Source organism: Anopheles ziemanni, chromosome 3, assembly GCF_943734765.1.
Source record: "Anopheles ziemanni chromosome 3, idAnoZiCoDA_A2_x.2, whole genome shotgun sequence".
In the NCBI taxonomy this organism is placed as follows: domain Eukaryota; kingdom Metazoa; phylum Arthropoda; class Insecta; order Diptera; family Culicidae; genus Anopheles; species Anopheles ziemanni.
In genome coordinates this window covers 77,385,344-77,411,662 of record NC_080706.1, presented here as the reverse complement: position 1 = coordinate 77,411,662, position 26,319 = coordinate 77,385,344, and the positions used below count along the sequence as shown (strand labels likewise).

Genomic DNA, 26,319 nt, shown 5'->3' with positions numbered 1-26,319 from the left:
CTACTTACAATAATGTAGTGAAAAAGAAAGCACAGCAGTTTCATGATCCCACAGTACAAAATCTCATCATGGTTTTTACAAAGGATATCCCGTTCAATTGTTATATAAATGTAGCAAACCTCCCTTCGTAAGCTCTTGGTCGCCTTTTGAGCCTGCAAACTTACCCGACAATGCTCGTTTAACACGATTTACCTTTACTCCAGCAAGCCAGCAGGAAATCTCATAATGTGTCGACCATGTTCCTTAGAAATCTCTCCCGTTGATCCCGGTGCAAAAGTGGTGCGATTTTTCACACGCCAACACTCGCGGCTTTACGTCCTTACAAATCCGTTCGGACCCGGTTCTTGCACATCTACACACACACAAATAACTCCCACCAACCACCACGGTACGGCTCGGACGGGGGATTTGTGATGCCGTACGCTTATCGACACCGGAGCTCTATCCAATATCCGTTCCTCGTTGAACGTTCGTCGTGGTTTTCTCGGGAAACTTCCCAACTGCTCCTCTTGCTCGGACTCGACAAAGAAAACAAAAAACTAACCCTTTCTAGTAAAGTCTGAAAATGGAAAACTACCAAATCCGGCCCTCGTGTGCTGTACTAAGGAACATACGCCTACACGTCTACTTAAGGACCTTACAGGCGCCAGGAAGAAACGCCTCCGGGTAGGATTTCACAGGAAAGTTTGCACAAATAAGTGTCGGGACTTGCGCCTTACGCTTGGAGTGTTGGAAAAACAGGTTCCATTGCGAGAATCCATGTTTCGGTAGAGGGAACAAGTAAAGCCGCTTCTTTTTCGAAAAATCCACACCTTTGGAAGTGACGAAATATTTCGCTAGTCAAAGCCTACATTTTCGTGCATTAAAGCAGTCTGAGCGAACCGTCTCTCCCCACGTTCTTTCCCTGAGGAAGAAGGCAAAAGTTCGTCTTCAACACACGACCTTCAGCGGGTTCGACCCCGACGCGGCGCGCTACTAAACCAACCGAATTATCTTCCAATTATGTTACAGATTTTCTCTGTTCTTGCTGCTTCCCAAGACCAACACAACGATCCTTATCGTAATCTTTCCTATTTCATTTCCGCACTTAATGGCAAGCACGCTCGAAACGAGCCCCGAGGTTGAGCGCGCCGCGATGATTATTAATTTGTTTTTCCCCCGGCAGCCCGCAGCTTTCGCCGGCCAGCATTTACCGTTCGCCGGAGCGAATCTATCTAAATATTTCCTTAATCTTCTGCTCATTACCATTATTGATGGTTCGGCCGGCTCGAAAGGGCCCGCTTCGGAATCGGGACGATCGATTCGCAATCTTTCGCCGCTAAGAGCTTGGAAATGGAGTTCACGAGACTCAAGATGTGGAAGGGTGCTTCCGGTGCGAAAGCTTAACAGCTTCCTTGCGAGTGGTAAATCCTCGAGGCAGACGAAACGGGGTCAAACGTGGTTCTCCGCATTGACAACATCATCAGCTCGAGGGTTAATGAACTGAAACTGGCCCGTGATATATTGAAGCACGGTGGCGCCAGTTAATGGCAAAGGTGAACATAAATTTTCCTCCGAAAATTAGCACGCACAACAGAGGAACAGAAATAGCGATGGAAAACATTGGGCACTTCCACGGTTGAAGTTCTTACAGGCTAGTAAATAATATAAACAGCCCTATGCGGAATAAAAATAATCCAGTTTGAACTCGCTAAGCGTCGCTTTTAAGGTTCTCTTTGTGTTTCAATTTTTCAACCACCTTCGCGTTTCGGTCTTTACGAAATCTGGAGACATTTTTCTTCCGACCAGGACTTCCCCTACCGAAACGTCATTAAATTGAGAAACGTCCGCAAGGTTCCGCAATCAACCTGATCGTCGAGCGGCAGCACCAGCAGACTCATTAAGACGCTCCACCGGTGGACCGTACCGAATGTGACGGTTTTAATTAACGGAAAAGCTTCGACCGCCCTCCTTCCAGTGCAAAGTTTTCCATCGTCGCGTGCCACTGCTACTTACTGTGGCTTCGGTCCGAGCGGGGACACTAATGATGCTGGACGCTGACCAAAAAAAAAAGAAACAGAACGAAACGGAAACTTATCCGAGCACTTTTCGTAGGGGACAATTCGGCGAAGAAAAATACATGCCACCAGCCATCAGACCAGCGCTGGAACGTCCTGCGACAATTCTCAATCATTGCCCTGCCCACCGAAGCACCTCCTCGATCGTTCGCTCAGTTCGCATTCTTTCACTTCCCTGCATGATACGAGAACTGTTCTGCCGAAGCAACAGAAGAACCGACCACGGGTACGTTATTTCTTTTCATGAATATGTAATTCGATAAGGATCTGCAACGTGTGGACTCGTGCATGGGAGAAGGAAAGTCAGAAAATAGGAAAAGCCGAGCCATTTCCCTTAGCTGCTTCGTGCGCGTAAGTGGAAGCAATTTCTCGTACATGTTTTATTTTCAAACTGTAATTGTGTTTTCATTTGCGTACCGGTGTAAATTTTCAATCGACTAGAAAGAATCATTTTGGTCGTCCGTTGTGAAATGGAAGCACTAGATACTTGTAGGGGAAGGCGAGGTAATATATACAAGGGGTAAAGTGTATCTGCACAACTTTAAGCTGTAGTTTTAAGCAGAAATATCAAACTTCAAAGTTGTTAAGTTAAGAAAATTGTTCATTCACTTATTTCCTGTCTAAACAATTCTAGACAATCTTGAAAATACAAAACATACAAAAAAAGTTAATACTATTTGAGAATGAATTTTTTTACGATTTCACAGTAATATTTAAAGGTATTGAAATAAGAAGTAACAATGTTTATATAAAACGTTCAACTTGTATTGTAAGCAATAAGTGTAACATAATCAAACTAGAGTAAAATGCAACTGTCAATGAGATAAAACCACTAAACACACTTGAGATACCGACTAGAAATAATCAATTGAATATTTCGTAACTCTAAATAAATCACTTGAGTTATGAAAATTCATATATTTTTTTTACTTGGAGATAAACACAAACTTATTGAATTTCTTGAGAAGGTTAAAGTGCACTTTGGAGATATCGATCCTTCAACCATTAAAGACGTAAGCTTTAGGTACGATTTTCTGCTTATCCTTGCTAGGAGTTTTTTGTTGTAAGATATTGTTTTAGTTGAGGATTTTTTTCAAGAAATATTGTATTTTCTATTGGAGAGTTCATTTTACCCCGTCTCCTCCTATTGGCCATGCTAGAAGATGACGTACCTTCATCGTCTTCTGTTTCGAACGTGGAGCAGACAAGCACAAATGTCATGGGTGTTCGTAATTTAATACCATTTCGATTCCACCCGAAAATGCTGCTTGAACGTTTTCCGCAGAAGAGAAATACGTACCTCATTTAATGCTAATCGCCCGCGCAAGCTACCTTCGAGTGGAGGAGTTTCGTTCACTCCAGAGTACCATCTTCCAGTGAGGTCCTTCAATTGGTGGGTAGCTCATTTGAGCTACGTGCCAGCCACTCGAGGGTGGTGTTAGTCAAATAAATCTCTTGCTCCCACAAAGCGTTTCCCACACGTACGTCCTGGACGCAAATAGGACTTCATAAACTAACTTTCCGGCGGGGTCGGGCCGAACACTTCCCCCGTACCGTTACTCCCGGACCGACACTGATTCCGGCAATTTATTGATTGGATAAAGTTATCTGTAACACAAGATGATTATTGTCGACTGCCGTTGGCTGCGCTTTTCCGGCACGTAAGTCAACGGGATGCGACAGTAAATACCGTACGTGAGCTGGCACTTTGATAAACATCGGAAGTTACAGCAAAGCGCCGTCCGTTTTTTTACTTTTTTTTGAGGAGGAGAACCACAAAATCGTACACGAACGTACACTTGTCGCAAATATTCTGGGCGACCTCCCTCGCTGCTGGAGGCCCTCCAAAGGGGGTTGTTCGTTTTTTGACAGCCGACTTTACTTTGACAGCCGCTTTCCGACAAGGATTGCACTGATGTTGTTAAAATGCCCGAGTGAATTGGAATTTCCCACCCCTGCATTTTCTTCCCTTTGAACACAAATCAGCTGAAGAACACGGTTCCTTTGTGGCGGGGCCGGGTCGACGAAAAGCAACATCTAAGAATGTTTCTGTCAAACTGGAAAAGGCAATCACAAACGTTCAGATAACGAACCGAATCATTTCCTGGGAAATGTACTTTGAGTGTGATTGTATGTAAAATAACGCTTTAGATATTACAACAAGCCTTTACTTATGCTTGGTTTCCGATGAATATGTAATACTTTCTCCAGCCAGTGGGGATTAAAACAAAGCAATTTGGTAGGCAATTTTCACGGAAACCCCGTTGCTCAGCGACCTTTTCTATTTGCGGCATAAATTCGCTTTCAAATTTAACTCCATTAAAGTATGAATTGTATTGTTCGCTGGGAAATTATTACTTTGTTCGTGCCCTGCTTTTCCCCAACTTTATGGGTTTAATTGGCCTTCATCGCCACTTTCCGCGTTCACCTGGAGCTTTCCACCCCCTCTAGATCGTGGAGTGCTTTTAGAATCGCTAGAAATCCCAAAAAATTAATCAAATCTCATCCCGATCCGATAAAGCGATCCGTTCACCTAAATGCGTCCTTGTTTCCCAAAATCCAGCTCCGGCGTTTTCGCTCCACCACAGCCTATACTGACGAACATTGACGTGAATAATTAATACACCGCAGTTTCGGCTGTTCGACGGCCCACGGGCTTTTGCCATCGCCGTTAAATGGGGTCCTTTTGTCCCGAAACCCGACCCAAAACCACCGACGTACCGACGGAGAGATGCCGATGCGAAGAGCGGAAAAATAAAAGTTTCTTCCCCATTTAACGCGAAACGATCAATACAGGTGTCAATTTAGTGCTCGATTAAACTTTTCAACAACTCGTAACAGGAACCGGAACAGATGCCGCCGCACGGGTTGGGGGTAAATGTTTGCTAATCTCTGGGTCCTTTCGAACCATGCTGCAGCATTTTCCGCGTTTCATTCTGTTTTTGATTTTCGTTCCATTAAGCTTACGCCGCTGCAATTTTCAAAACGATTTCCCTTTGAACTGGTCCCTCGCGGTTGGGTTTGACGAACTGGCGGTGACGTTTTAGTGACGTTAAACGCACCTATTTGAATAGCTTTTACTGGTTTTCATATGAAAATCGAACGTTCTCAGCTGGCTGATAATTAAAACTATTCCCAGGACAAGCAAATATTAAATAATGGCTTTGCATATTCCAGTTCGTATCGAACTATAATCTTTCCAAGAAATCAATGTAATTAGTAAATTCTCGCAACAGGGATTATTGATTTCTGTAACCCTGAATTTCAGCGAAACCTATTTCAGCTCATCACCAATAGATTGATTGAAGGTGCATCAACAAAACAACCCAAATGACACGATGAAATTCAATATTTACGTCTCAATTTTCCCATTGATTTCTGAAATTTTCCGATTACCGTTGCAACATGTAAAATGTTTCATCGTGTTTATTTACTTCTAAATTCAGCGCTGTCATTCGCAGTGGTTGATAATTAAAATTATTCCCAGGACAAGCAAATATTAAATAATGAGAACGGTTTTACATATTCCAGTTCGTATCGAACTATAATCTTTCCAAGAAATCAATGTAATTAGTAAATTCATGCAACAGGGTTTATTAATTTCTGTAACCCTGAATTTCAGTGAAATCTATTTCAGTTCAGCACCAGTTGATTGTTTGAAGGTGCATCAACAAAACAACCCAAAATAACACGATGAAGTTCAATATTTACGTTTCGATTTTCCCATTCATTTCCGAAATCTTGCAATAGCCTTTGCAATATGTAAATGTTTTATTGTGTTTATTATATGATATGCGCAATATGCGCAAAACAGTGGAGAGATCCATTTTCCTGTTCCACAAATGGGTGTTTTCCTTTGAGTTTCCCCACGTTTTGTTTGCCACTCCTCACTAACTTTTTCTATATTTACACTACCATTGAACCCTCCAGGAACAAACAGAAATTTGCATTTACAATGTTTAGTTGCAAATTTCATTGCAGGTAAATAGTTTGACCGAAAACCCATAAAGATAAAGTGCAGTTAGCAGATGAACAGCAATGCACCTTTCGCTGCTTCCACCGCAATGGGGTACAACCACCGGAATCCTAAAGTATTCGAAACATTTGCGTAAAGTTCGATCGCAATCTACTTTCAACCGAGCAACATTCCATCTCATAAAAGCTTATTTTAATATCCCACCTGCCGTAAGCGTTGGCGTGCTGCAACCGAACCGGTGGTGGAAGCAAGCAAAACTCTAACCGGACGAAATCCACAACGTCACAACGTCGGGCAGTACCTGGGGCACCTGCATTTTTGGGTAAATTGCATCCCCGAATGAACGAATTCAACCCCGGCGATGCAGGAGTCAGCCGGCATCAGCATCCACAGCCTTCAACTGGATACACACAAGCAGTCCGAGTGTAGGTTGTGTCTAGCGCGAACATCTTTTCGTGCACGGACGACGGTGCAAAAAACTAGCAAAAGCTAGCCGAAAGCATTTTTCCCAACCCGACTTGTAGAAAATGAAGACGGAAAAAAAAGCATACGCCAATAACCGTTAAACCGGGAAAGCGTCTATCCGGGACGATGCTCCATTTCAGCGGGCATTTCTCGTCCGCGTGCGAAGGGCGAAACCGGGACTGCACCAAATAAAGATACGCCGGAACGATGAAGCCGAACCGGTGCAATTTATAAACCTATCTGCTTGCTCGGCGCTTCACTTTGCCGGTGAAACGGTGCAATATTGCCCCCATCACGCTGTCTGGGTGGCGTTGCAACCTCAACCTCAACTAACCCCCTCACCGGTGAATTCATGACGAGAAAAAAACAAACACACACACACACATAGTGTTCCTAAGCAAGCTACTACTGGCTCGCATTCTTGCATTCTGGCTGCTGTGTTTGCAACCCGCCTCAGGGGGGACGGTGGAAAAGGGCTTCTGCAACCATTTTGCACCGATTGCCGCTGAAGGTTGAAGCTTTCAATTACCTTCCGAAACCCTTTCTGCGCTATATAATTGAGCAATTAGACCAGACTACGGGGAGCATCTGGTCGAAAGTTTCGCCCGTAGTAGCATTATCGCTCTGCGGCAAAAGCCATCCCATTATGCGCAACGAACCATTCAATCGTGGCGGGGGTGACCAGCGGGGCGAGGGATGTGTGGTTTAACCCTGTCCCGCACGGGGGTTGATGGTGAGCGACGAAAATTTCTGTGATTAAATTCATGTTTCATGAAATGTTTGGGATTGATGGCGGAAACAACATTAATTTTGACGCTCGAGGATTATTGAAATTTAAACGTAGTGGTTCAACAAACTGCCGCTTCCTGTTACTAACTCCTCCTGTTACTAACTAAGATTGAAGGATTTGCCAGGATTACAAAATAAAACTCTCAACTACCAGTCCCATATGAGACGCCTGAAAGTTTGCAATTTCGATGTAAAGCAGAGGTGTCAAACATGTGACCCGCGGTTCACATGCGGCACCTTTGAAACAATACATGGAAAGTTTTTAGTTTTTAGTATTGGCTTTCGTTTGAATGACATTTTTTTTGTGAACGTGGTTTCTCGAACTTGGAATTTCATTCTAGCAAGAAGACTAAACCACCGTAAACTTTAAACAATTACTATAAAAAAGTCATACTCCCCATTGGTCTACATCATTCCGACATATATGATGGATATGAGCAATGGTTAACAAACAAATCTGTTGAACTACAAGAGGTTTCACTATAAAATTACAGATGTGTAGCAGTGTTACAGATATGTAGCAGTATTAAAAACATAGGTACGGCGTTAACTGTTATAATCAGCAACGTGTCAACAACCTGAATTGCAGAGATCAAGAGAATGTTGTTGGAATTTCTCAAACTTGACCATTAACTGAGTTTAATTGCGGTAAGACGAACAGAACAGATATATTTTTTTAAATTATTGGTATTCGATCTGTGTTCCATACAAAAAACTGATTGTTAGTTATCCGTGATTTTATTTTTTTCATTTTGTATAAAAAGTTACTCAGGATAAAAAGCTATTTCCCACAAATCGATAGAACGTTTGTTTCTGATTTAATTAAATTTTGGAATAATTTGGAATAAGTTTTTTATAAGTGCAACAGCATTGATGAACTGCAAATCATTTTCAAATTTGTTTGCGCATATTTTGCAATTAAACACTATTGTGCTTTTTGGTAGAGGGTTAAGATAATTAATAGAAATGAATAGAAAATTGATAAGAAGTATTATAATGCACCAAAAATGTAATAGTGTAAATTATAATTGTTAAATTAAAAGCACAAAAAAAAAGAACCTATTTTCAACGAATCCATGAATCCAATGTTACGTTTTGGACCGCAAACATATTTTGCGAGGAAATGCGGCCAGCGAGGTCAACTGAGTTTGACACCACTGATGTAAAGAATACTTACGCCTAAAGCTATGCATCACAACTAGATGTTTTTGCCAAGCGTTTAATCTATTCGAATTATGATCATAATTCGCGTTTTTCATAAAACACTCTTTAAAGTCACTCTAAACAAACGTTAAAGTTTATTAGTAAAATGTATCTTACGTATTAGAAAACGAAATGCGCACCTGCTTTCCTGAACAACCTGTTTCAACACTCATTCCGTGTGTTTGCTACTACCGATTAAAATAAGCAATATGGCATCCCGCTTGAGAGCCCCCCTTTTCGTGGGGGAAAATGTGTGCTTAGCTGCACGCGAGTTCGAATCGAAAACAGACAAAATTGCACTACAATACAAAACGTTACCCATCGTCATTCGTTCAGGCTATCACTTTCAACTCGCTGCTGCTGCTCGCTTTCAGTCTTAACTGGGTTAATTTGTACTGTGGTTGTACCGGTGCCCTCTTGCGCGCCGGTTGATGGTTCGTTCCTTTCTGGCACATCGATTCCAGTGCTTTGCGCCGTGGCACCCGTTGTGTCGGTAGTTTGTTCCTTCACCGTTATTTGACTCGTGCTGCTAGTGTCCGTACTATCGATGCTTGTTGTTTTGCTAGGCTCGTCCGCCGGTTTAGGGATCGGGCCCAACGCAATCTTCTCGCCAGAGTGAGTCGTTTCCTCCGTGCGTGGCAAATCGACCACTTCCAGCAGCGGTTCTTGGGTGGACTCTTCCTGCGAGATGGTGTCGCAACACTGACGACTAGCGCACTGCGCCACCGTTCGACACTGGATGAGGCAGCCGGCCTTGCTGGCATCGCCGAGCGTTCGGTTGACCTCGGCGGCTTTGAATTCGGGCTGTATCGTCACCTGGTTGATGCCCTGCTCATGGAAGAACTCGATCACATCGTTGTGTATTTTGAGGTAGACCTGAAAGAGGAAAGGATTAACAGTTAGTACATTCTGTTCGTGCGTCGCTTTCCTCATTCACCCCGAACCTTTGGACTATCGAAGATGATGTGTACCGTCGAGACGTACTGGTTACCGCTTAGCTGCCAAATGTGAAGATCGTGTACACTGACGATGTCCTTAAAGCCGTCCAGCAGCGTTTTCTTGAAGATTTCAATGTCGATCGTGTCCGGGATGGTTTGGAGTAGAATCATACCGGATTCTTTCACTGTAACAAGGGCGAACGAGATGTATTAGAACGTGCACAGTGGAAACAGTTTCGGTGCTCGTATTAACTCACTGTAAGGATAGCTCAGCGTCAGCAAGATTATGCAGGACAAGATCGACAACGCCGGATCGACGAATTTGGCAGTTTCCTCCGTTGTGCAGTAAACGATAAGTGAACAAATGATCACGATGACGGTACCTGAAAGGATGGAGGTGTTTTAAAAATGTATCTCTGATTGATTCTCGATTTTCAAGCTGTCACTTACTGCAGATATCACGCATCAGTTCGCGAACACTCTGGCGCTTTGTTTTGCTACGCAACTGAGACGGCGTCACCTGCCTTCTCGAGCCGGACAGTCTTCGGTCGCCCTTCCGAACACCATCGCCGCTGATCGAGTGGTCCAGGATCACATTACCGCTCGACGTGATGTACAGGAAGCTGCCCTGATGGTACGTATAGCCACCGATCAGCAGGTAGCACATCCCGTTCAATATCAGCCCCATCGCTCCCAGTATCAGTATTTGCACCGGAAAGTGCATCGCGTCCTGATGGTGGATGTGGGACAGCGTCTGCAGGGCCTCGATTACGGCCGAAAAGCAGAACGACGCCATAAAGATGCACACCACCAGCATCGTGAGGATGTCGATGCGCGTCCAGCCGAACGTGTTCTTCAGTGTACTTTCGCGCGCCTGCCGTGCCTTCACTTTCACCTTGTCCTTGATCTCCAGCGCCGTTTCCTCCGGGTTGGTGGCGACGGCATCGCTTCCTTCCGGTGAGTCACGCGACGCGGGCACTTCCGCAAACTGTCCACTTGCCGTGTCACTATCCCTCGTCAGCTGCTGGGAGACTGACCGTGCGTCCGGCTTCAACCGGCATCCATCGCGCTCGGTCGGTATGGCACTTTTCTGTGGATGGAGAGTCAACAAAAAAATTAGGAACACAATTTTAAGCAAAAACCCATTAACAAACGGGCACGTCTTACACATTATGCTGCGGGGAGGTAATTTGCAAACGGGAAGCCGGTCCATCATCGCACACAATGGGCAATTAATTGGTTTGCCAACACCAGACAACCGCACTAAGCGTGGGTCTATCGCGTCTACAACCATCATTACATAAACCCCTTGGCTCGGGAACTCTAGGGATGTGGTAGCAATCAGCCGATGTGTATCGATTTGATAACCTATTCAACAACTCGTTATCGTGAGCGATCACCAACCTTGGCTCATTATTACCGAACCCGCCATAAGTGCTTTTGGCACATTGTTGTCCGGCAGCAAGATGGCCTTTCATCAGGCCTGGCAACAGAGCAAGTTAGTTTAATGGTACTTGATTGGAAAATGGTTCGTTGAATAAGATCACCGACTATTTATTCATGTCCATTTGTTCGAACGCGTTCAAATTGCATATTACTTTGTGCAATAGATTAATCTATGCTTCTTCCTGGAGCTTTTCAAGGGTGTTCAAAGCGTTGTTTTCATATTGAACCACTACTTCATTAGTTTATTTTTCTCATTCGTCTGTGCTAAACATTCGACTATCTGAATTTATTTTCCAATTCCAAAACATTTCTAGTAATGACGCTAAATCCAGAAGCCCAATTCAATATTTTCCAACACTGTGACTAATTTTCATTTTTCAAGTTTTACAAATTTACGTTTTTCAATTCGAGTATATAAGCTGGAAAATCTTTGAAAAATGTTGTGGACTTCACTTAAAACGGTAGTTTTCTCTCATTTTTGTTGGCGGGTCGCGTTGTTTAAACTAAATATAAATAGTTCAAAACGGAATAGATGCATTGTATCTTAGCAACGTTGTTTACGTAACAAACCGGAAACCAGCATCGTTGTATGTATTCTTTGTGAGAGCGCAATATGCTATTTAAATACCATGCACATTGTCCAAAAACATACATCTTAATGTTTTAATATCCTATTGTTCCACACGGTGGGAAAACCGACAAGTTCCATTGGTCTACAAACATGAGTGCGTGCAGCAGCGTTAGCAACCGAAAACCAGAAACATTTCCCAGTGCGCATATGCCCAGATAAACCACCTCTATGTTCATTCACGTGGGCATTAACTGGGCGGGAAATTACCTCTGACAATCGTAGCCGGCCTCAGGCACGCTGCGCTTAATTATGATTCGACAAACGCAAACAAATGCCACACAAGCAAACTGGCGGCGATGACTGCAAAATGCACATTCACAGCACCGCACGGTTGCATCCGAGAGTGGTTCGGACGAAAGCGAAAGTCAGCCTCCATGACAATCTGCCTGATATGTGGCAACGGGCCTCTAGTGCGTCGGCCCGATAAACGTTTGTTTTTCCTTTTATTTATGTGTTTTAATTTTCGGTTTCAAGTGCGCGGCTGTGCAAACTCCGATTAGCTCGGCCGAGATCGAGATACAGTATCGAAACGTCGATCGAAATGCCAACGAGTTTGTGGGTTTGCCTGGAAGACGTGTTTAGGGGTTGAACCTCATCAATTATTCCGCTCATGGCTGGGGAGGGATTAGCATGTGCGGCCACAATTTATGTTACACACGCGCCCTTGCGTTCACACCATCAGATCGGTCATTTTTAATCATCCTGTTTATGAGCTGTCTTCTCGTTGGTAGTGCCGATAATGGCAACCCGGTTTTAAGCACGATGACATTTGCATGGCAGGCTCATGTGGAAGTATAAATCCTACGGATTTAAATTTACAACTTTAATTTACCGATTCTTACCTTGATTGTTAATATGCATCCCGTCAGGGCAATGATGTTGCAGAGCATGTGATAGGAAGCGACTAGCAGCACCATCGAGTGCGAGACGTGGCTGAGGAACAGCTGCACCGCAAAGTACAGCGACGACCAGGCCAACACGATATACAGCTGAACCGGCTGCATCCGGTAGATCCACTCCTTCATCGGCATGCTGGGGCCGAGGGTGGTTCCAGCTTAAGACACGAAACGCAAGCCGCCGAACACCTTCTCCTATAATCCAGCTCCCTTTCGGAAATTTTTCATTTGCTCTGCGAAAAGAATCAACGAAGAGCAGCAATGAGATATTTTGCATGAATTTATAATGAAAAAATAAGTTAAAAGAGTATATTATATTTCCCACTGCAGGCAGTCAAGTATTTCAAATTTCCCGAAATCCAACCTAAAAGAACGAACAAAGTCCAAAAAGTTAATACCGCAATAAATCAGAATGATTTTTCGTAAGAAAAATGCCCACACTCTGTTCCAATCGAAGGGATTCGCCACAGGGGTGCCCTTCACGGGTTGTATTTTAATTACGTTTGCATTCCTTCTCCAAACGCTGACCTGAGTTCTTTGTGCCGAATTCTTTAGGGTTATTTGTGAGTATCACATATCCTCCCGAACGTGTGGAGCATTCAGGGTGAGCGTGAAAAGTGGCAAAATATATAAGTGCATCATGCAACAGTTCTCAGCAAGGGTGCCCCAAGGGTCTACAATAAAAATGAAATTTAAAGTTTTTAACGAAGCAAAAATTGTGAAGAAAATAAAGTTATTTGATTTGTGAATGTTTTAAGTTGTGCTTATCAACTGTGACAGTAGTAAATCATAGACATAGCAAACACATCGTTGAGTTTATTGATGTTCAATTATATTATAGAAACACCAAACAAACAATGTTTTTTTTCGCAACTCAATCTGTAGAACACCTCAAACAAACAACTCACTTTGCCTTGACTAAAGTGAAGTGTTTTTGTTTTTGCTACCGATCGTTTACTCCAGCAAAAAACAAAAATCCGCTTCAACGTCAGCAGTTTTCAGCAAGTTCTGTTGCTGCATGGAAAAAAATTATAGCAACACAATCAATATCTACTTTTCGCATGAAATTACAGACTTATCCTCCTCAGTAAAAAATTATCGTCCATCATTTTTTTTTTCTTTCTGCTCAAACTCGAACGGATAAAGTTCGTTATCGTTTTGATTATCGGCTCTAAATGGCTGTCGAGCGATCGTTAGCGATCATAAAGCGTGGCTGTAACAATAACTCAATTGGATAAGTGGACTTCCCTCTTCACGAGGGATCATTTGAATATATCCCGGGGGGGAAGGGAGGGTTGGTTATGGCTGGAAGGTGATGAAACTATCGGGAAAATGTTGGTGGCACGTTTGAGAATCGTGCACGACATGCTCGCTCGTGTGCAACGAACGTTGCTAATGCGAAAGGAAGGTTTTTGAAACTCGACAAAAAAACTTTTCAGCAACTGTCTTTGTAATCTGTTTCTATATCAAACTATTTCATGTTCATTATATGTATGATACAACATACAAACTAACTTAATGTTTTGCCAAATAACAACACCATTTCTGAAAGAAGAATATGAGAGAAAAATATGACCCTCGGAAATGTCCTGAGAACCAAATTGTCAGTAAGAGCATGTTTGCTTTAACAACACGACAACGTCCGTAATATTTTAATAAATAAATAAATAAATAAATAAATAAATAAAATAAATAAAATATGACCCTTAGAGAACTAAATTTTCTTCCAGTTCAATGCAACGGAAAATAAAACTAACACGATAAAACACTATCGATGGCATTTCAGGAAGGTAAAAAAATTTAGATCATCGACATTTGCATAATTAAAATCCCTCCAGCCAACCCACTTGTGGCGAGTTCAGGTGAACTGTCGCTACGAAAATAAATTTGTCCCTTCACGGTTCACCTGGTTTCCAAAACGGATCCTTGCAGCCTGCAGGATAATCCTGCTTCCAAGAACCACGTTTGCGAACCAAAGGTGCGAGGTACTTCGTATTTTTCATATTTCTACAGCTTTATTTGCAACGCTCCGCTGCAAATTGTTGCCAAGGGTGGCAGTGTAATCACCCGCCCACATGTGCCAGAAAAACGAACGAGCAAACACCGGCCGTTTATCAGGTTGTTTGCCCCCCCTGTCGACCACCGACGCCGTGGACAACGACAGGCGAGGTGTATTAATTTATGGTTTGAAGCCTAAATTCGACGATGAGCGCTTATCTTGCACGAGGCCCTTCTGGTAGTCCACGAGGCCAATGCCTCAATCCAGAAGAAACCCGCCCATAGACAAACTACTTGGTACCGTGCGCTATGTTTGTCCCGGCTTAGCTGCAATCACAAATGCAAACGATGTCAAGGAGGAAGCGCTCGCCCGGATGATGAGGCTGAGCACGCAACGGCGTATCCATGAGATGTGTCTTTTCGTAACGCTTTTCGAGCCGTCAGGCCAAATTAACTTTCAAAGGTTTTTATTGGGCACATCAGGGATTGTTCCATTTCTTTTTATTATTTTTTTTTTTTTTTTGCACATAACGCCTTCCCGGAGGAGAGTGACTCTCACGTTCATTTGGAAGATTAAAGCATGGAGCGCCTGTTATGACTCGGTGTTCTGACGTATTTATGTGATAACGCTGATCCACGATGGGAGTAAATTGTACCAATAAAGTCAGGTTGAACATTGTTGTGGTGTCTCTCGTCAGCTTCTCTGTCGGCGATAATGATAAAGAGGACAAGACATCGAAAGAGGGAAAAGAAGTAGAGGGATATTATGGGAATAAATCAACCAACAAAAGCAGGATGAGCATAGAAAAGAAGAAATTTAGTAGACGATCTCCATGATCTTCCAAACTGCTGAAGACTATTTTCATAAATCAATATTTTCATTTATTCCCGTGTATAGAAACTGTTTATAGAGTGTGAAATAGGGCACTTTTAGATTGTTTCCTTTTTTTATATATTCTGCAAAGGAAAATACACACGTGGACGGTCGGTGTCCATTCGATCACGGAGCGCTCCAAAAGGTACATTTTACCCTTTAAACGTCCAGCAGATGTTTCCCAATCGCTCCGACAGGGCGAACAACATGCTCGAAAAAAAGTAGAGCCGATCGTCAATTGAAATTCTGTGATCGTTCAAATACTCCCACGTGTGCGCCAATAAAATGCAGTTCACGTTTTTTGATAGAAGTTGGCACGAAAACAAACAAAAACAACATGTTCGTTCGCAACCTTGTCCCACACTGTGCGAGCCGGTTGCATCAACTCGACCCTAATCGAACCGAACCGTGAGCAACGATCTTGCTGCTATTGTCGTGTAGGTAAATCGATCGCAAAGGGTTTGCAGAAAAAAGTGTACTGCTCATCTTTGCAGAAAACGTATGTACTGCAATGGTTGTAGATTTTTCAAACGTTTGTTATGTGCTCCCGATTTCATCTGATTGATTTAATCTGCATGGCCAAAGGGTAACCCTGTATTGACGTTTTGCTAATCGCCAGCACGAGAAGCAACGCAAATGGTTCGTTTGTGTAAAACGTTCACTTTTAGGTAAAAAAAAAGGAAAAACAAACCAGCTGAGTCAATTTGCGAGCAACCGCATGCGGGCATCCATTTTATGAGATTCAAATTTGTGCGCAAACAAATCGAGCAGTTCCACGCTTTCCGCGCCGGTACGGTACATTTGAAGTGGTAAAATCCTCCAGTTAGCACCCGTTCTATTTACAAAGATGCTCGATCGGGAAAGCCTTGCGGGATTGAGATGACAAAGAGGTGATTTTCATTTTTGTTTTCTTTTGATTGCTATGAATAACCACTGTGTATGGTATTTGCATGTAGTAGTATAACTCGCTACAAAATTAGAAAAATCAACAGAAATTCGCCAATTCGCGCAGACGCTTAATTAACTGTTAAATCGTACTATCATAGTTTAATTTATCAAAAATAACAATATGAATAATGCACTCTTTCAAGAATAATGTCGTCACGAACTTTATGAGTATTTAACGAAAAAACTACAATTGACGTTTAAGCAGGTTTTTATGTGTTTTATTCAACTCAACACATATGCCCTCCGATACATTCAACACAGAAAACGCACCCAAAGCGTACATAAAAAAATGACTATCTTAGCATATCTTAGTTTTTTTTCATTTACAGAAAGACGAACAATAGTCAATGAAATTATCAACAACAAACAAATAAAAAAATAATGATGGAAAAACACATTCTCTTTTAAAAAATCGCAATCAAATAGGATATGGATGTAGCAAATCATTTAAATTTTAAATTTGATAAACCATACAGGTTTTAAAACTAAACCGAATAACATGATCGGTTCAAATAAATTTAATTTAATTTCAAATAATTGATTTGAAAGCATTAAAAATTGAAAGCAAACCATGTAATGGGTCTAATGGTCTTCTTCTGATGCAGGTTTGTTATTTGCTAAGTGAAACTTCTTTCAATAACCCTTTTTGATTGATCCATTCTTCATATCCATTTCTTTCTGAATAACTTAGTGAAGCATCTCTTTGTCGCCGTGTCGGTATTTGAAACAATCGTATACATTTCTTCCGTCGTGCGTACAAAAGTCTTGCGCAAATCGCGCACCCACGACGAATTCATAAGTTCCTCGCACAAGGCCGTCCACATCAGAAAGCGTTGGTAACGGGGGGTGGTAAGCGTCTTCACCAATCACTTTCGCTGTCATTCGATCAAACCGGTGAAGTGTCCGCCGGAAAGCGCACACACCACGTCAATCGGGTTAATCGAAGCTGCCGTTACCCGGGGTGGTGACATAAATTCCTTCAAGGTTGCGCTGCGACCGCGAAATGGCGCTTCGGTGCATCTCCCGCAGCAACACACACCCTGTTCCGATTTTGGAAGCTCCAACTGGCGATGTCAATGACTTCGCCATATAGAAAAACGCGATCGTCAAGGGTTGCGCCGTGATCGATGACGAGCTAATCCAACGCTGCGGCGCCAAAAGTCAACGCAAATGCGTTAAGAAACGTTACGCGACTTCGGCGCTCTTTCCTTTCGTCGAGGATCATCCGAAAGGAAATTTGTATGCGACAAGAAGACGAGGTCAAGGTGAATAACTTTTGTGTAAGGGGCACGTTTCTTACTTCATATTTGTTTTTCGTTTATCTTTCTCGCCCACAGTGGAAGTCATAACTGGCAATGGAGTCGTTTAAACCAATCGAACGTATCAATATTTAAATCCCACCGGATCCGATGACGATCGTTCCGAAAGATTTGAATAAAATTTGGGAACCGAACCGTCTCGTAAATTATTTGATCGTTAGGTCGGGACCAACTGTCTTTTCTTCTTTCTTATTCCCACAATTCCAGCACCCACGAAACATTTGATATTGTCGGCTCACTTTTAAGAGCTCGTTTAAATCAGATTTGTGGGATTAAATCTCGACAATCGAGTAAGGTGATTTATAAATCCTGAAAAATAACATACCGTTGTCGTTTGATTGACAGAAATTTTATTTATTCGGCTGTGTGACACCTCCTACAAGAAGTGAGTAGGTTTTTGTATGTTCAATAAAAACAAGTATTCGCTATTTCATTGGTAAATTGCAAGTGTGAAACCCAACAAGCGGACGGTCAAACCACGTCGTTGCCAACGAGCATTTGTTGCATGGATCCGTGCAGAATTTGCATAAAATAAAATTAGATTTAAATCACATGCTGACCGGATGTTGACCATTTTGTTAGAATAAAAATGTTACTGAACTGAGTAACGCGCAATTAATAGCTTATTAACATTTTGTTTGAATAAAAATAGTCATTGCTGAATTTTTGCATGTTTTTATAATAAATTTACTTTTGAGGCTGCCTCTTTTATGAATGTTATCTTTTCCGGTTGACATTATGCGATTGGTATGGTAACCGTAGGTTTGTAGACAAATTATCTGTATCTTTTGTAGATTAGCAATCCGCAAAAGTCTTGCCGTTTTGATGGAAGCCAATCAATTCCTAAACCCTTCAAAATATTTTTCATTTGAGTTACGGTCTCAACAAAATTAATTTGATCATCAACATATCTATTTTATATTGCATTATACTGCCCCTAATACCCTCTATTACCTCCCGGAAATCACATCTATTTTACCCCCTAAACCAATTTCCATCAACCCTCTCACTCCCACAGGGTAACCATGATTGCGAAACGAATGTTGCTAACCGCGTAGACGGATCGATTCTGTCTGCAAAAATACTCACTTGTACCAACTCGTTGTCCAGTCTGTTAAGCACTGGTACAGTTTTCCACCACCAGCTGCGGTGGAGTTATCGGTGGTTTGTTGATAACGAATCGTTTTATGACTATTTCAGCCTCCGATATGCTGGGTCGAATAGGTTGAAGGGAGTCTCCAATTCAATAAACAAAAATCTTATAACGAAAACACTAGAGCACAGCCGTCAGTTTAGATGAAGCATGTCCACGGATGTTGTTTTTTCCCACGATCGGAACCCAAGTAGTAATGTGGTTCTATTGTGGTTTTCAATTGGAGCTGCGTCGAGCCATTATCATTTGAATGCAAAAATTATTACTTTACTGTTCACTGAAGGTTTTACTAAAGGTGTCACTACACGAGGTCCCATACGAACACTGGATGTTAAATCGAGCTAAGTTTCAGCAACTAGCGAAAGCGTTTTAATTTTGATTCACAAAACAAACTATTTCACCCACGACTTTTTCGAAACGACACACATTAACACACAGCTGGGGAGAGGATGAAAAATATCGTCCCCCTTGTTTTTGGATGCTCACAATGCTGGTCAACGAACTGGGAGAAGGTTCTAAAAATACTAAACCACCATGAAGTACACAACCGGAAAGCAATCGGAATGGGACACACGGCCGCTTGTGGATGTGTGCGCTGTTGTTAGCAAGCGTGTTTACGGCAGACGATCGGTCGCGCACGCCACGGAACGGATCATCCGCTTTCGGCACTTGTTGAACGCGAACTGAACGCCTGCGAGGCGTGCGATATCGCACGGAACCACGGATTCGTGCTTCCGACGGTGGCGACCGCGTGCTAAACACTTGTGGGACCGTGTAAAAGGCGCACACAAACACACATGGCGGCGTCCTAGCCGCGGATTGTTGGGGACCGCACACATGTGTTTCGAATCTATTTTTTTTTTTTTTGCAGTGCGATTAGGTTACCAATGCCGGTTTGCGATCTCTATCACCCTAATACCAAAATGGGCAAAATGTTATAGAAAACATCGTGCATCGCAAGCATGACACTAAACGTGTACAAAATGAGATAATAATTATACAAAATTAAAATGATGCTATGTATTATTTAGTTTTTACGTATCCTCAGAGGAATAAAGATAAGATCACTTTCGGGGCAAATTGCAATGGATATAAGATGTGCACTTGAAAATAGTTTGCACAGCATTGATGAAAATAAAACTTTAATAACAGACGACACTATCATAATTTACTTTGAAATATTAAATTAAATTTAGTACTGTTTTAAACATTACTACAAATCGAAAAAATATTGCTGGTTCTTATCTCCGTTTATTCCTAGAAACTAATCAATGGTGTTGGGTGTGCCCATGGCGCAGCGGTAGCGCGAGAAAACACCACGCCACAGGTGTGGGATCGAATCTCACGTCCGGCATCCTCCGGTATTACGAACGGCTGACCACCGATCTATAATTACCGTCTTTTCGGTCACAAAAACCCTCTTCAAAGAGAGGCCTTGTCCCACTAGGGGATGTCGTGTCACATAAAAAAACAATGGTCATGAAATAATGAGTCATCGAAGAAAATTAATGTTTTATGGAAAGAAAGAAAAATTATTTATCAAAGACCATATTTTTAAAGAATATCACTTTCCTCAGGTTTTTGCTATAGTTTCCTGCAAAAATTTCAAAGAAATCCACCATCAATAAAGTAGGACATTGTGCTGTGAATCTTGATTATGAGTTTTTACTTGGTTTTCAAATTTAAAAATGAATTTATGAAACATACATTCAAAAGTGTAAATGTATCAATTCTGTTGGAAATTAAATTCAAATCGCCCGGGCTTGTAAAAGTTTAATTAATCATTTACCTTTTCGATAGCAATACCTTTCATAACACTAACCCTCGCCAATCGTACTAATGTGAAATGGAAAACAACCGCCGAAACGCGTGGCCGGCGAACCAATTCAAATGGTTATCAAGCCGCGCACGAACGTTAGTGTTTGTACACACTAACAATGGGCGCGTGGAACGGAGCGATAACGGAACGTGCATCTTGCAGTCATTCACAATGAAACAGCTGATCCGCACACAATGGTATAGACTAGTGTGTTGGAGCACCATGATGCCGGTGTTGTTTAGTCCCACCGTATAGCACAACAACTTAGCATGTGTTTCACACAATCCAATGTGGATGAACAACATAACGGTCAATTTGGATTGGATTCATGTTTTAAATTAATTATTACACACAACCTAACAAGCAGAAGTGGGAACGTGTATGTTCTCTTGGTAACGTTGTGGGACTGTTTTCTATTTCTTCCCTTATCTTGCCCCAGCCACCCGCTGTAACCATTGTCATTCTTCATGACCTCATGACGCTTGTTGCTGTTGTTTATCATCGCGCACGAGTACGACACGGGTGGAAAAAGTGAAACATCCATGTGCTTCTGCAGGAGTCTCGACGCACCGAGATTCCTTCCAGCCGGTCAATGGACTATAAAGGGAGGAAAACATATGCGTCAGGTACGATCATAAGAGCACGTTCCAATCACATGTTGTTGCGGAATGTCGCATAAATGTGTTCGACATAACAAATAATAGAATAGCCACAACAAACATTCACCTTTCTGTGGTCGGTTAGACCTCAGCCTTTACTAGAAAAGATGTGCGGAAGTAGGGAAACGTTGACTATTACGATTTAAACTTGATCTACCAATAAATCTAACCCCGCGTCCACACGGCATAGTATTGTAGCGATTTTGACACTCCGTCGTAGTGTAACCGAGGAGCCACACGTGAAGCTTTTTACACCGAACGAACGTTTTTTCGAGCGGCTGGAGCTTACCGTGTGTCAGCAATGCCTCTCGCTCTAATGATAGATTTCTCTTTCCTTCCTTCGGTTCACGTTCGGTGCTCAGAATTCGAGCGAACGTTCGCTAGCGCACAGAAAAAGTCGAGCGAATTTTTTGGGCATTCTTCCCCTTCCATGTACGGGTAAAAAAAACAGACCAACTGTTATAAATATGGTATACAGCGATTGCCGCAAAAAGCTCGGGCCAAAAAATTCGTTATACGCGTTCGTTCGCTTACGTGTGGCTCCTCGGTAAATGTTGGTCGAGAGGCCTTAGCCACGGCCATAAAAAATAGTTGACACTACGACGGAGTGTCAAAATCGCTACGCTACGATGCCGTGTGGACGCGGCCTAACTGATCTTACCTTGTAAACTAGGAATATTTGTTTGACCCGTTTGGCCTGTGAAAATATTTTTGAAAGCTGTTTAATTATCCCAAAAGCATTCAACAAAACTACACAATTTCAGTCAAAACACCACAGAATAATACACCTCTTCCTTCTAAAGATCACTTGCAACTGCATTGTACTGCAGATGCGTTTTTGTGCAAACAGCCTTCTCTCTTCACCCGTCTTCCATTACATTTCCTTTTATCTATTTTCCTTTCGATTTGTGTGTTTGTGCATTGAATGCATCCGCTCGTTGGTGTGTTGGTGAAAATTTATCGCTTCCAATATCCGCTGTAAAGAATTCTAGCGTCTTCCATTGTCAAACAAGGATAACGGAGAAAACACGATTAGTGAATCATGCGTCCGATGTGGAATTGTTTGGGTGGGTCCTGCGAGAAACCTTATCAGTAGTTCATCATGGTTGGTTCAAACATGCAAGCTTTGGAAGAAAATTTTTCGATGCCTCTAAAAGATAACGCTCATCTTCATTCATCAATCGGGGAATGCGGGAATCATGAACTGGAAAACTGGTTTAAGTGTGCCATGAATGACGTAGACAATGTTGAACACGAAAGAAACTATTTTTAAATCCCAAACCTGTTGTTTATGAATATTGTGCGTCATTTGCGTCAAACGATGACGCGGTTCGAGTAAAATGAATAGTTTTGTGACAAAATCAAATGCCTTTCAAATTTTCCTATGATCCATATACGGGGTTCTTTTCTACCAGGTTGATTATTGGGGCATGTAATATTTACTTTGAAGGAAACGATTTGTTTTATTTCGAAATCCTTTTAACGTTTTATTGAAAGCACCTATAGCATGAATTACCAATACAACAGAAAAGGTTTATTAACGGACATTTTTGAAAAGTGCTGTCACTTTACGATGTTATAACAAACAGCATCCTACTGCCGATGCAGCAAAACGTGCTGTCAAATGCTGGCACTTGTACATTGGGTGGAAAAATATGTTGCGCCGGGCCTGTTTCATAAAATTAAAAATTGTTTAAAACAATACAATTTTGTTTCTTTGGGTACTTTCTGCAAAAAACATTGTAAATTTATCCTTGGTGTCAAACAACTTTGTGTAATTGATATTTCCATTGTTACAGTTACATCTCAATCGGAGGGATTTTGCACCTTACTTTTTTAAAGTCATAAACCATTAAAATATTACCTAGGTTTTAGCACAAAAACATTCCTAGGTACTATGCAATTGTTTAAGAAACCACCAAAACTTCGAACGTTTGCTATTGCACGGCTTCATAAGAAAAGGCCTACAGCATAGCGACGGTAGGCCTTCGACTTAAACATCACAGACGGCCTACATTCCAGGAAAGGAGATGAAAGAGACAGATCTGCTGAAAGAATTTTTTCTTCGCTGTCAAGTGCAGTGCTGTTTGTCAGGACTCTGGAATTTGTTGTTCATTGAGTTGGTGATCGCAAAGTACATGGTATAGCTAACCATGGACCAAAAAGGGTTTTTCTTGGCATGTTTCCTGTGCTGTATATTACAATCATCGTGTTCGTCGTTATCCGGCATTTACGTTGACAACGGGGTCGGTCAAACAGTGCTGGAAGATGCGCTGTCCGTCGAGGAACAGCAGGAGATCGAGAATGAAATTTTGCACCTTCTCGGGCTTCCGGGACCACGGCCCGTCGTACGGCACCTGCATTCGTCCGTGGGGTAAGTGTTTGTTTTGTGTTTGTTTAAACTGCTACCTTTGAACAAAACGTGACTGATTCCGAAACGATCTTCCAGAAAATCTGCGCCTCAATTTTTGCTGAACGTCTACGATCAGTTGCAGCAGGAGGAAAACGAAGTTGCAATGAATAGTGCCTCACGGATACGAAAGGTTCGTAGTACTGGCATGGATATCCTGATCACCGATGCTGACAGAAAAGCTATTGATGAAAGTGATATAATTATGACTTTTTTGAATAAGAGTGAGTTTTATGCAATCATTCATGTTTCTATTTTTCTAATCTATTTCTAACCGTACTAACTATTCGTGCTTACTGTTCGTGTTCGTACCATGAAGAAGCAAGGTCGTATAAGTGTTTAAACCGAATTGATTTGTTTGATATTGCGCATCATTTCCTGTTTCATGAGCGATCGATGTACCTACTTGATAATAGATCATATGTTTGATCATATTTTTACATTGATTACTATCGTCATTCGTTGCGCAACTTGTATGTTCGTAAACATCCGTTTCAGACTAACTGACTCGATTCGATTTCTTGATGCAAACATAACTATTAAGTTGAACATTTTGTACCCATAATGTCGGGGTTTATTGAAAACTTATTTTTTAAAGTGGTGCATGACTTTTAAAGTGCAACATTCTAAGCTGTGTTTAGCATTTTTTAATTAACAATAGTTTTGTTTTACTGTTTTTATAATTAAAACTACTGTTGAATATTAACATCAACTATTTTTCAAACCACAATTAACAAATTTAAATTTATGCTGTATTTTAAGTAATCCCTTAAGAAATAAATAAAAATGAATGTTTTGTTCTAGATCACCACGGCTCTGAAATGAGACACGAAAAAGGAAGGAGACTTTGGTTCGGCATTACCAACATCGAGAACGATGTTAGTGTTCTAATGGCGGAGCTACGTTTGTATCGCAAGCAAATGTTGAACAAATATAGTACGAGCAATACTACTGTTACATTAACGGTGTACGCGATAATCGATGTGGATGGGTAAGGTCTAAAACATACTGATTAAAAATCAAATTATCTTAAATTAAATCCTTACTCTTTCGATATTGTAGCGAGAGCGAGATGACCGAAATCAGTAGCATGGAGCTCATGGGCGACTACGAAGGCTGGCTGGAGATTAATGTGACCGGCGCTGCAGAGCTCTGGCTTAAAAACAAACAGGCCAATCATGGATTTTATGTTGGAGCGTATATCGCTGGTCACAATGGTAGGTTCCGTTAACCCGTTATTCAAGTTGTTGTTAAAATACGATAATATCTGTTTGAACTTTCAGAGCGAGAAGTTAAATTGGATGACATTGGATTTGTAAGTGTACGTGGCAGTGAGGAATATCAACCTTTCCTGGTAGTCTACGCAAACAGTCCACAGGTAAAAGACAACTCCAAAATGTCACTTGCAGAATCAATGTTTTAATGCTTTCCTATATGTTTGTTCTTGTAGCAGATGGTACAACCGACTCTTCATCGTCAACCAACTCGCAATAAGCGTAGTTCGCAGCAACGCAGGCGCAAGACCAAGACCGAACACAGAAATCCGCTGTATCATCCAACATTCGATCAGCACAAGAGTTGCCGTATACAACAACTGTACGTCAGCTTCAAGGACCTGCAGTGGCATGTGAGGATACAACCAAAATTATAAGTACAATCATCTCGCGAAACCGTTTAATTGATCTTGATGTTGTTCTTTGTGTGGTCATAGGAATGGATTATTGCTCCGGAAGGATATGGTGCTTACTACTGCAGCGGTGAATGTAACTTCCCACTTAATGCTCATATGAATGCTACTAATCACGCTATTGTGCAAACGCTGGTACATTTGAATCATCCAACAAAGGTAAAGTGATCTACTCAAAATAGTAAAATCTTTTCACAGATGCTTCAATGATTGTTTTATTCTAAATTTCTTTTTAGGTCCCCAAACCGTGTTGTGCTCCGACCAAACTGATTCCCATTTCCGTTTTATACCACATCGATGAGTCTAATGTGAACTTGAAAAAGTATAAAAATATGGTTGTGAAAAGTTGCGGGTGTCATTGAAAACCAAAAGGCAGAGATCCCTTTTTTCAATTACCGGACAAGCAGAAAATTTGAAAAGCCCTTAGCTTTGCAACCATGAGTGAGCCATGAGATAAGAATCGTTTTCACGGTGGAAGGATTTAGAGCTTTAAGTACGCATAAACACTTTTAAATTTGAAATCCGACGCTTATATCTTAATGTAAATGTATGTGCACAGATCAAGTGGTTGGAGGATTATGCTACAGGATTAATGCCATGATTACAAAAATGTCTTCAGGAACAAACAACGGCAAGCCTATAGTAGTATTGGTCCATACTTAACTGATAAGTAGAGCTCTGCATCTTCTTATCGCTGAAATCATATTCTAAAGAGGAATTGCAAGATAGGCAATTGTTTAACTATGCAGCTAATGCAGTATTATTGGAACCAGGGCTTTATGCAAATCGCATCGTGTATTGTATGAATGTTAGAATCTCATCGTGCTCAAAAGCTTAATTGTATGACAAGGCATTTTTTTTATTTCGGATTTACACAATGGCGCCATCCATGCAGATTTTAAGTAGGGTTTGAGTAGATTAAAAGAGGAAAGTTTACTAAAAAAATATTTTGTCTAGCAGCGCACTCCATACATTACATATCTATATGACATATATTTTATTCCATTTCGGATGCAAATAAACATTGATGTATGTGTGTCGAAAAAACTAA

At 41.6% G+C, this 26,319-nt stretch overlaps 2 protein-coding genes across 2 annotated transcripts; one reads left to right on the top strand and one right to left on the bottom strand.

The window, feature by feature from the left end:
• Positions 1-8,814: 8,814 nt before the first annotated feature.
• LOC131285543 (proton-coupled zinc antiporter SLC30A1) lies at positions 8,815-12,536 on the bottom strand. Its single transcript, XM_058314401.1, has 5 exons — positions 12,348-12,536; positions 9,879-10,518; positions 9,686-9,811; positions 9,435-9,613; positions 8,815-9,366 (listed from the first exon to the last, which is right to left on the bottom strand). Exons 1-5 carry the CDS (start codon positions 12,534-12,536, stop codon positions 8,815-8,817), a joined length of 1,686 nt encoding a protein of 561 aa, XP_058170384.1.
• A 10,788-nt stretch (positions 12,537-23,324) lies between these two features.
• LOC131285542 (protein 60A-like) lies at positions 23,325-26,319 on the top strand. The gene is made up of 8 exons (XM_058314400.1): positions 23,325-23,545; positions 23,621-23,805; positions 24,386-24,572; positions 24,644-24,798; positions 24,865-24,959; positions 25,032-25,208; positions 25,293-25,427; positions 25,505-26,319. The coding sequence occupies exons 1-8, from the start codon at positions 23,325-23,327 to the stop codon at positions 25,628-25,630; spliced, it is 1,281 nt and encodes a 426-aa protein (XP_058170383.1). The 3' UTR covers positions 25,631-26,319.

Bases quoted from the DNA above. Each gene is read 5' to 3' on its own strand.
- LOC131285543 (XM_058314401.1), bottom strand. From the start codon at position 12,536: ATGCCGATGAAGGAGTGGATCTACCGGATGCAGCCGGTTCAGCTGTAT. The intron at 9,812-9,878 runs GTAAGTGACAGC...CCATCCTTTCAG, and splicing joins ACTGATGCGTGATATCTGCA to GTACCGTCATCGTGATCATT. The intron at 9,367-9,434 runs GTTCGGGGTGAA...TTCCTCTTTCAG, and splicing joins TCATCTTCGATAGTCCAAAG to GTCTACCTCAAAATACACAA.
- LOC131285542 (XM_058314400.1), top strand. From the start codon at position 23,325: ATGGACCAAAAAGGGTTTTTCTTGGCATGTTTCCTGTGCTGTATATTA. The intron at 24,573-24,643 runs GTAAGGTCTAAA...TCGATATTGTAG, and splicing joins GCGATAATCGATGTGGATGG to CGAGAGCGAGATGACCGAAA. The intron at 24,960-25,031 runs GTAAAAGACAAC...TTGTTCTTGTAG, and splicing joins TCTACGCAAACAGTCCACAG to CAGATGGTACAACCGACTCT.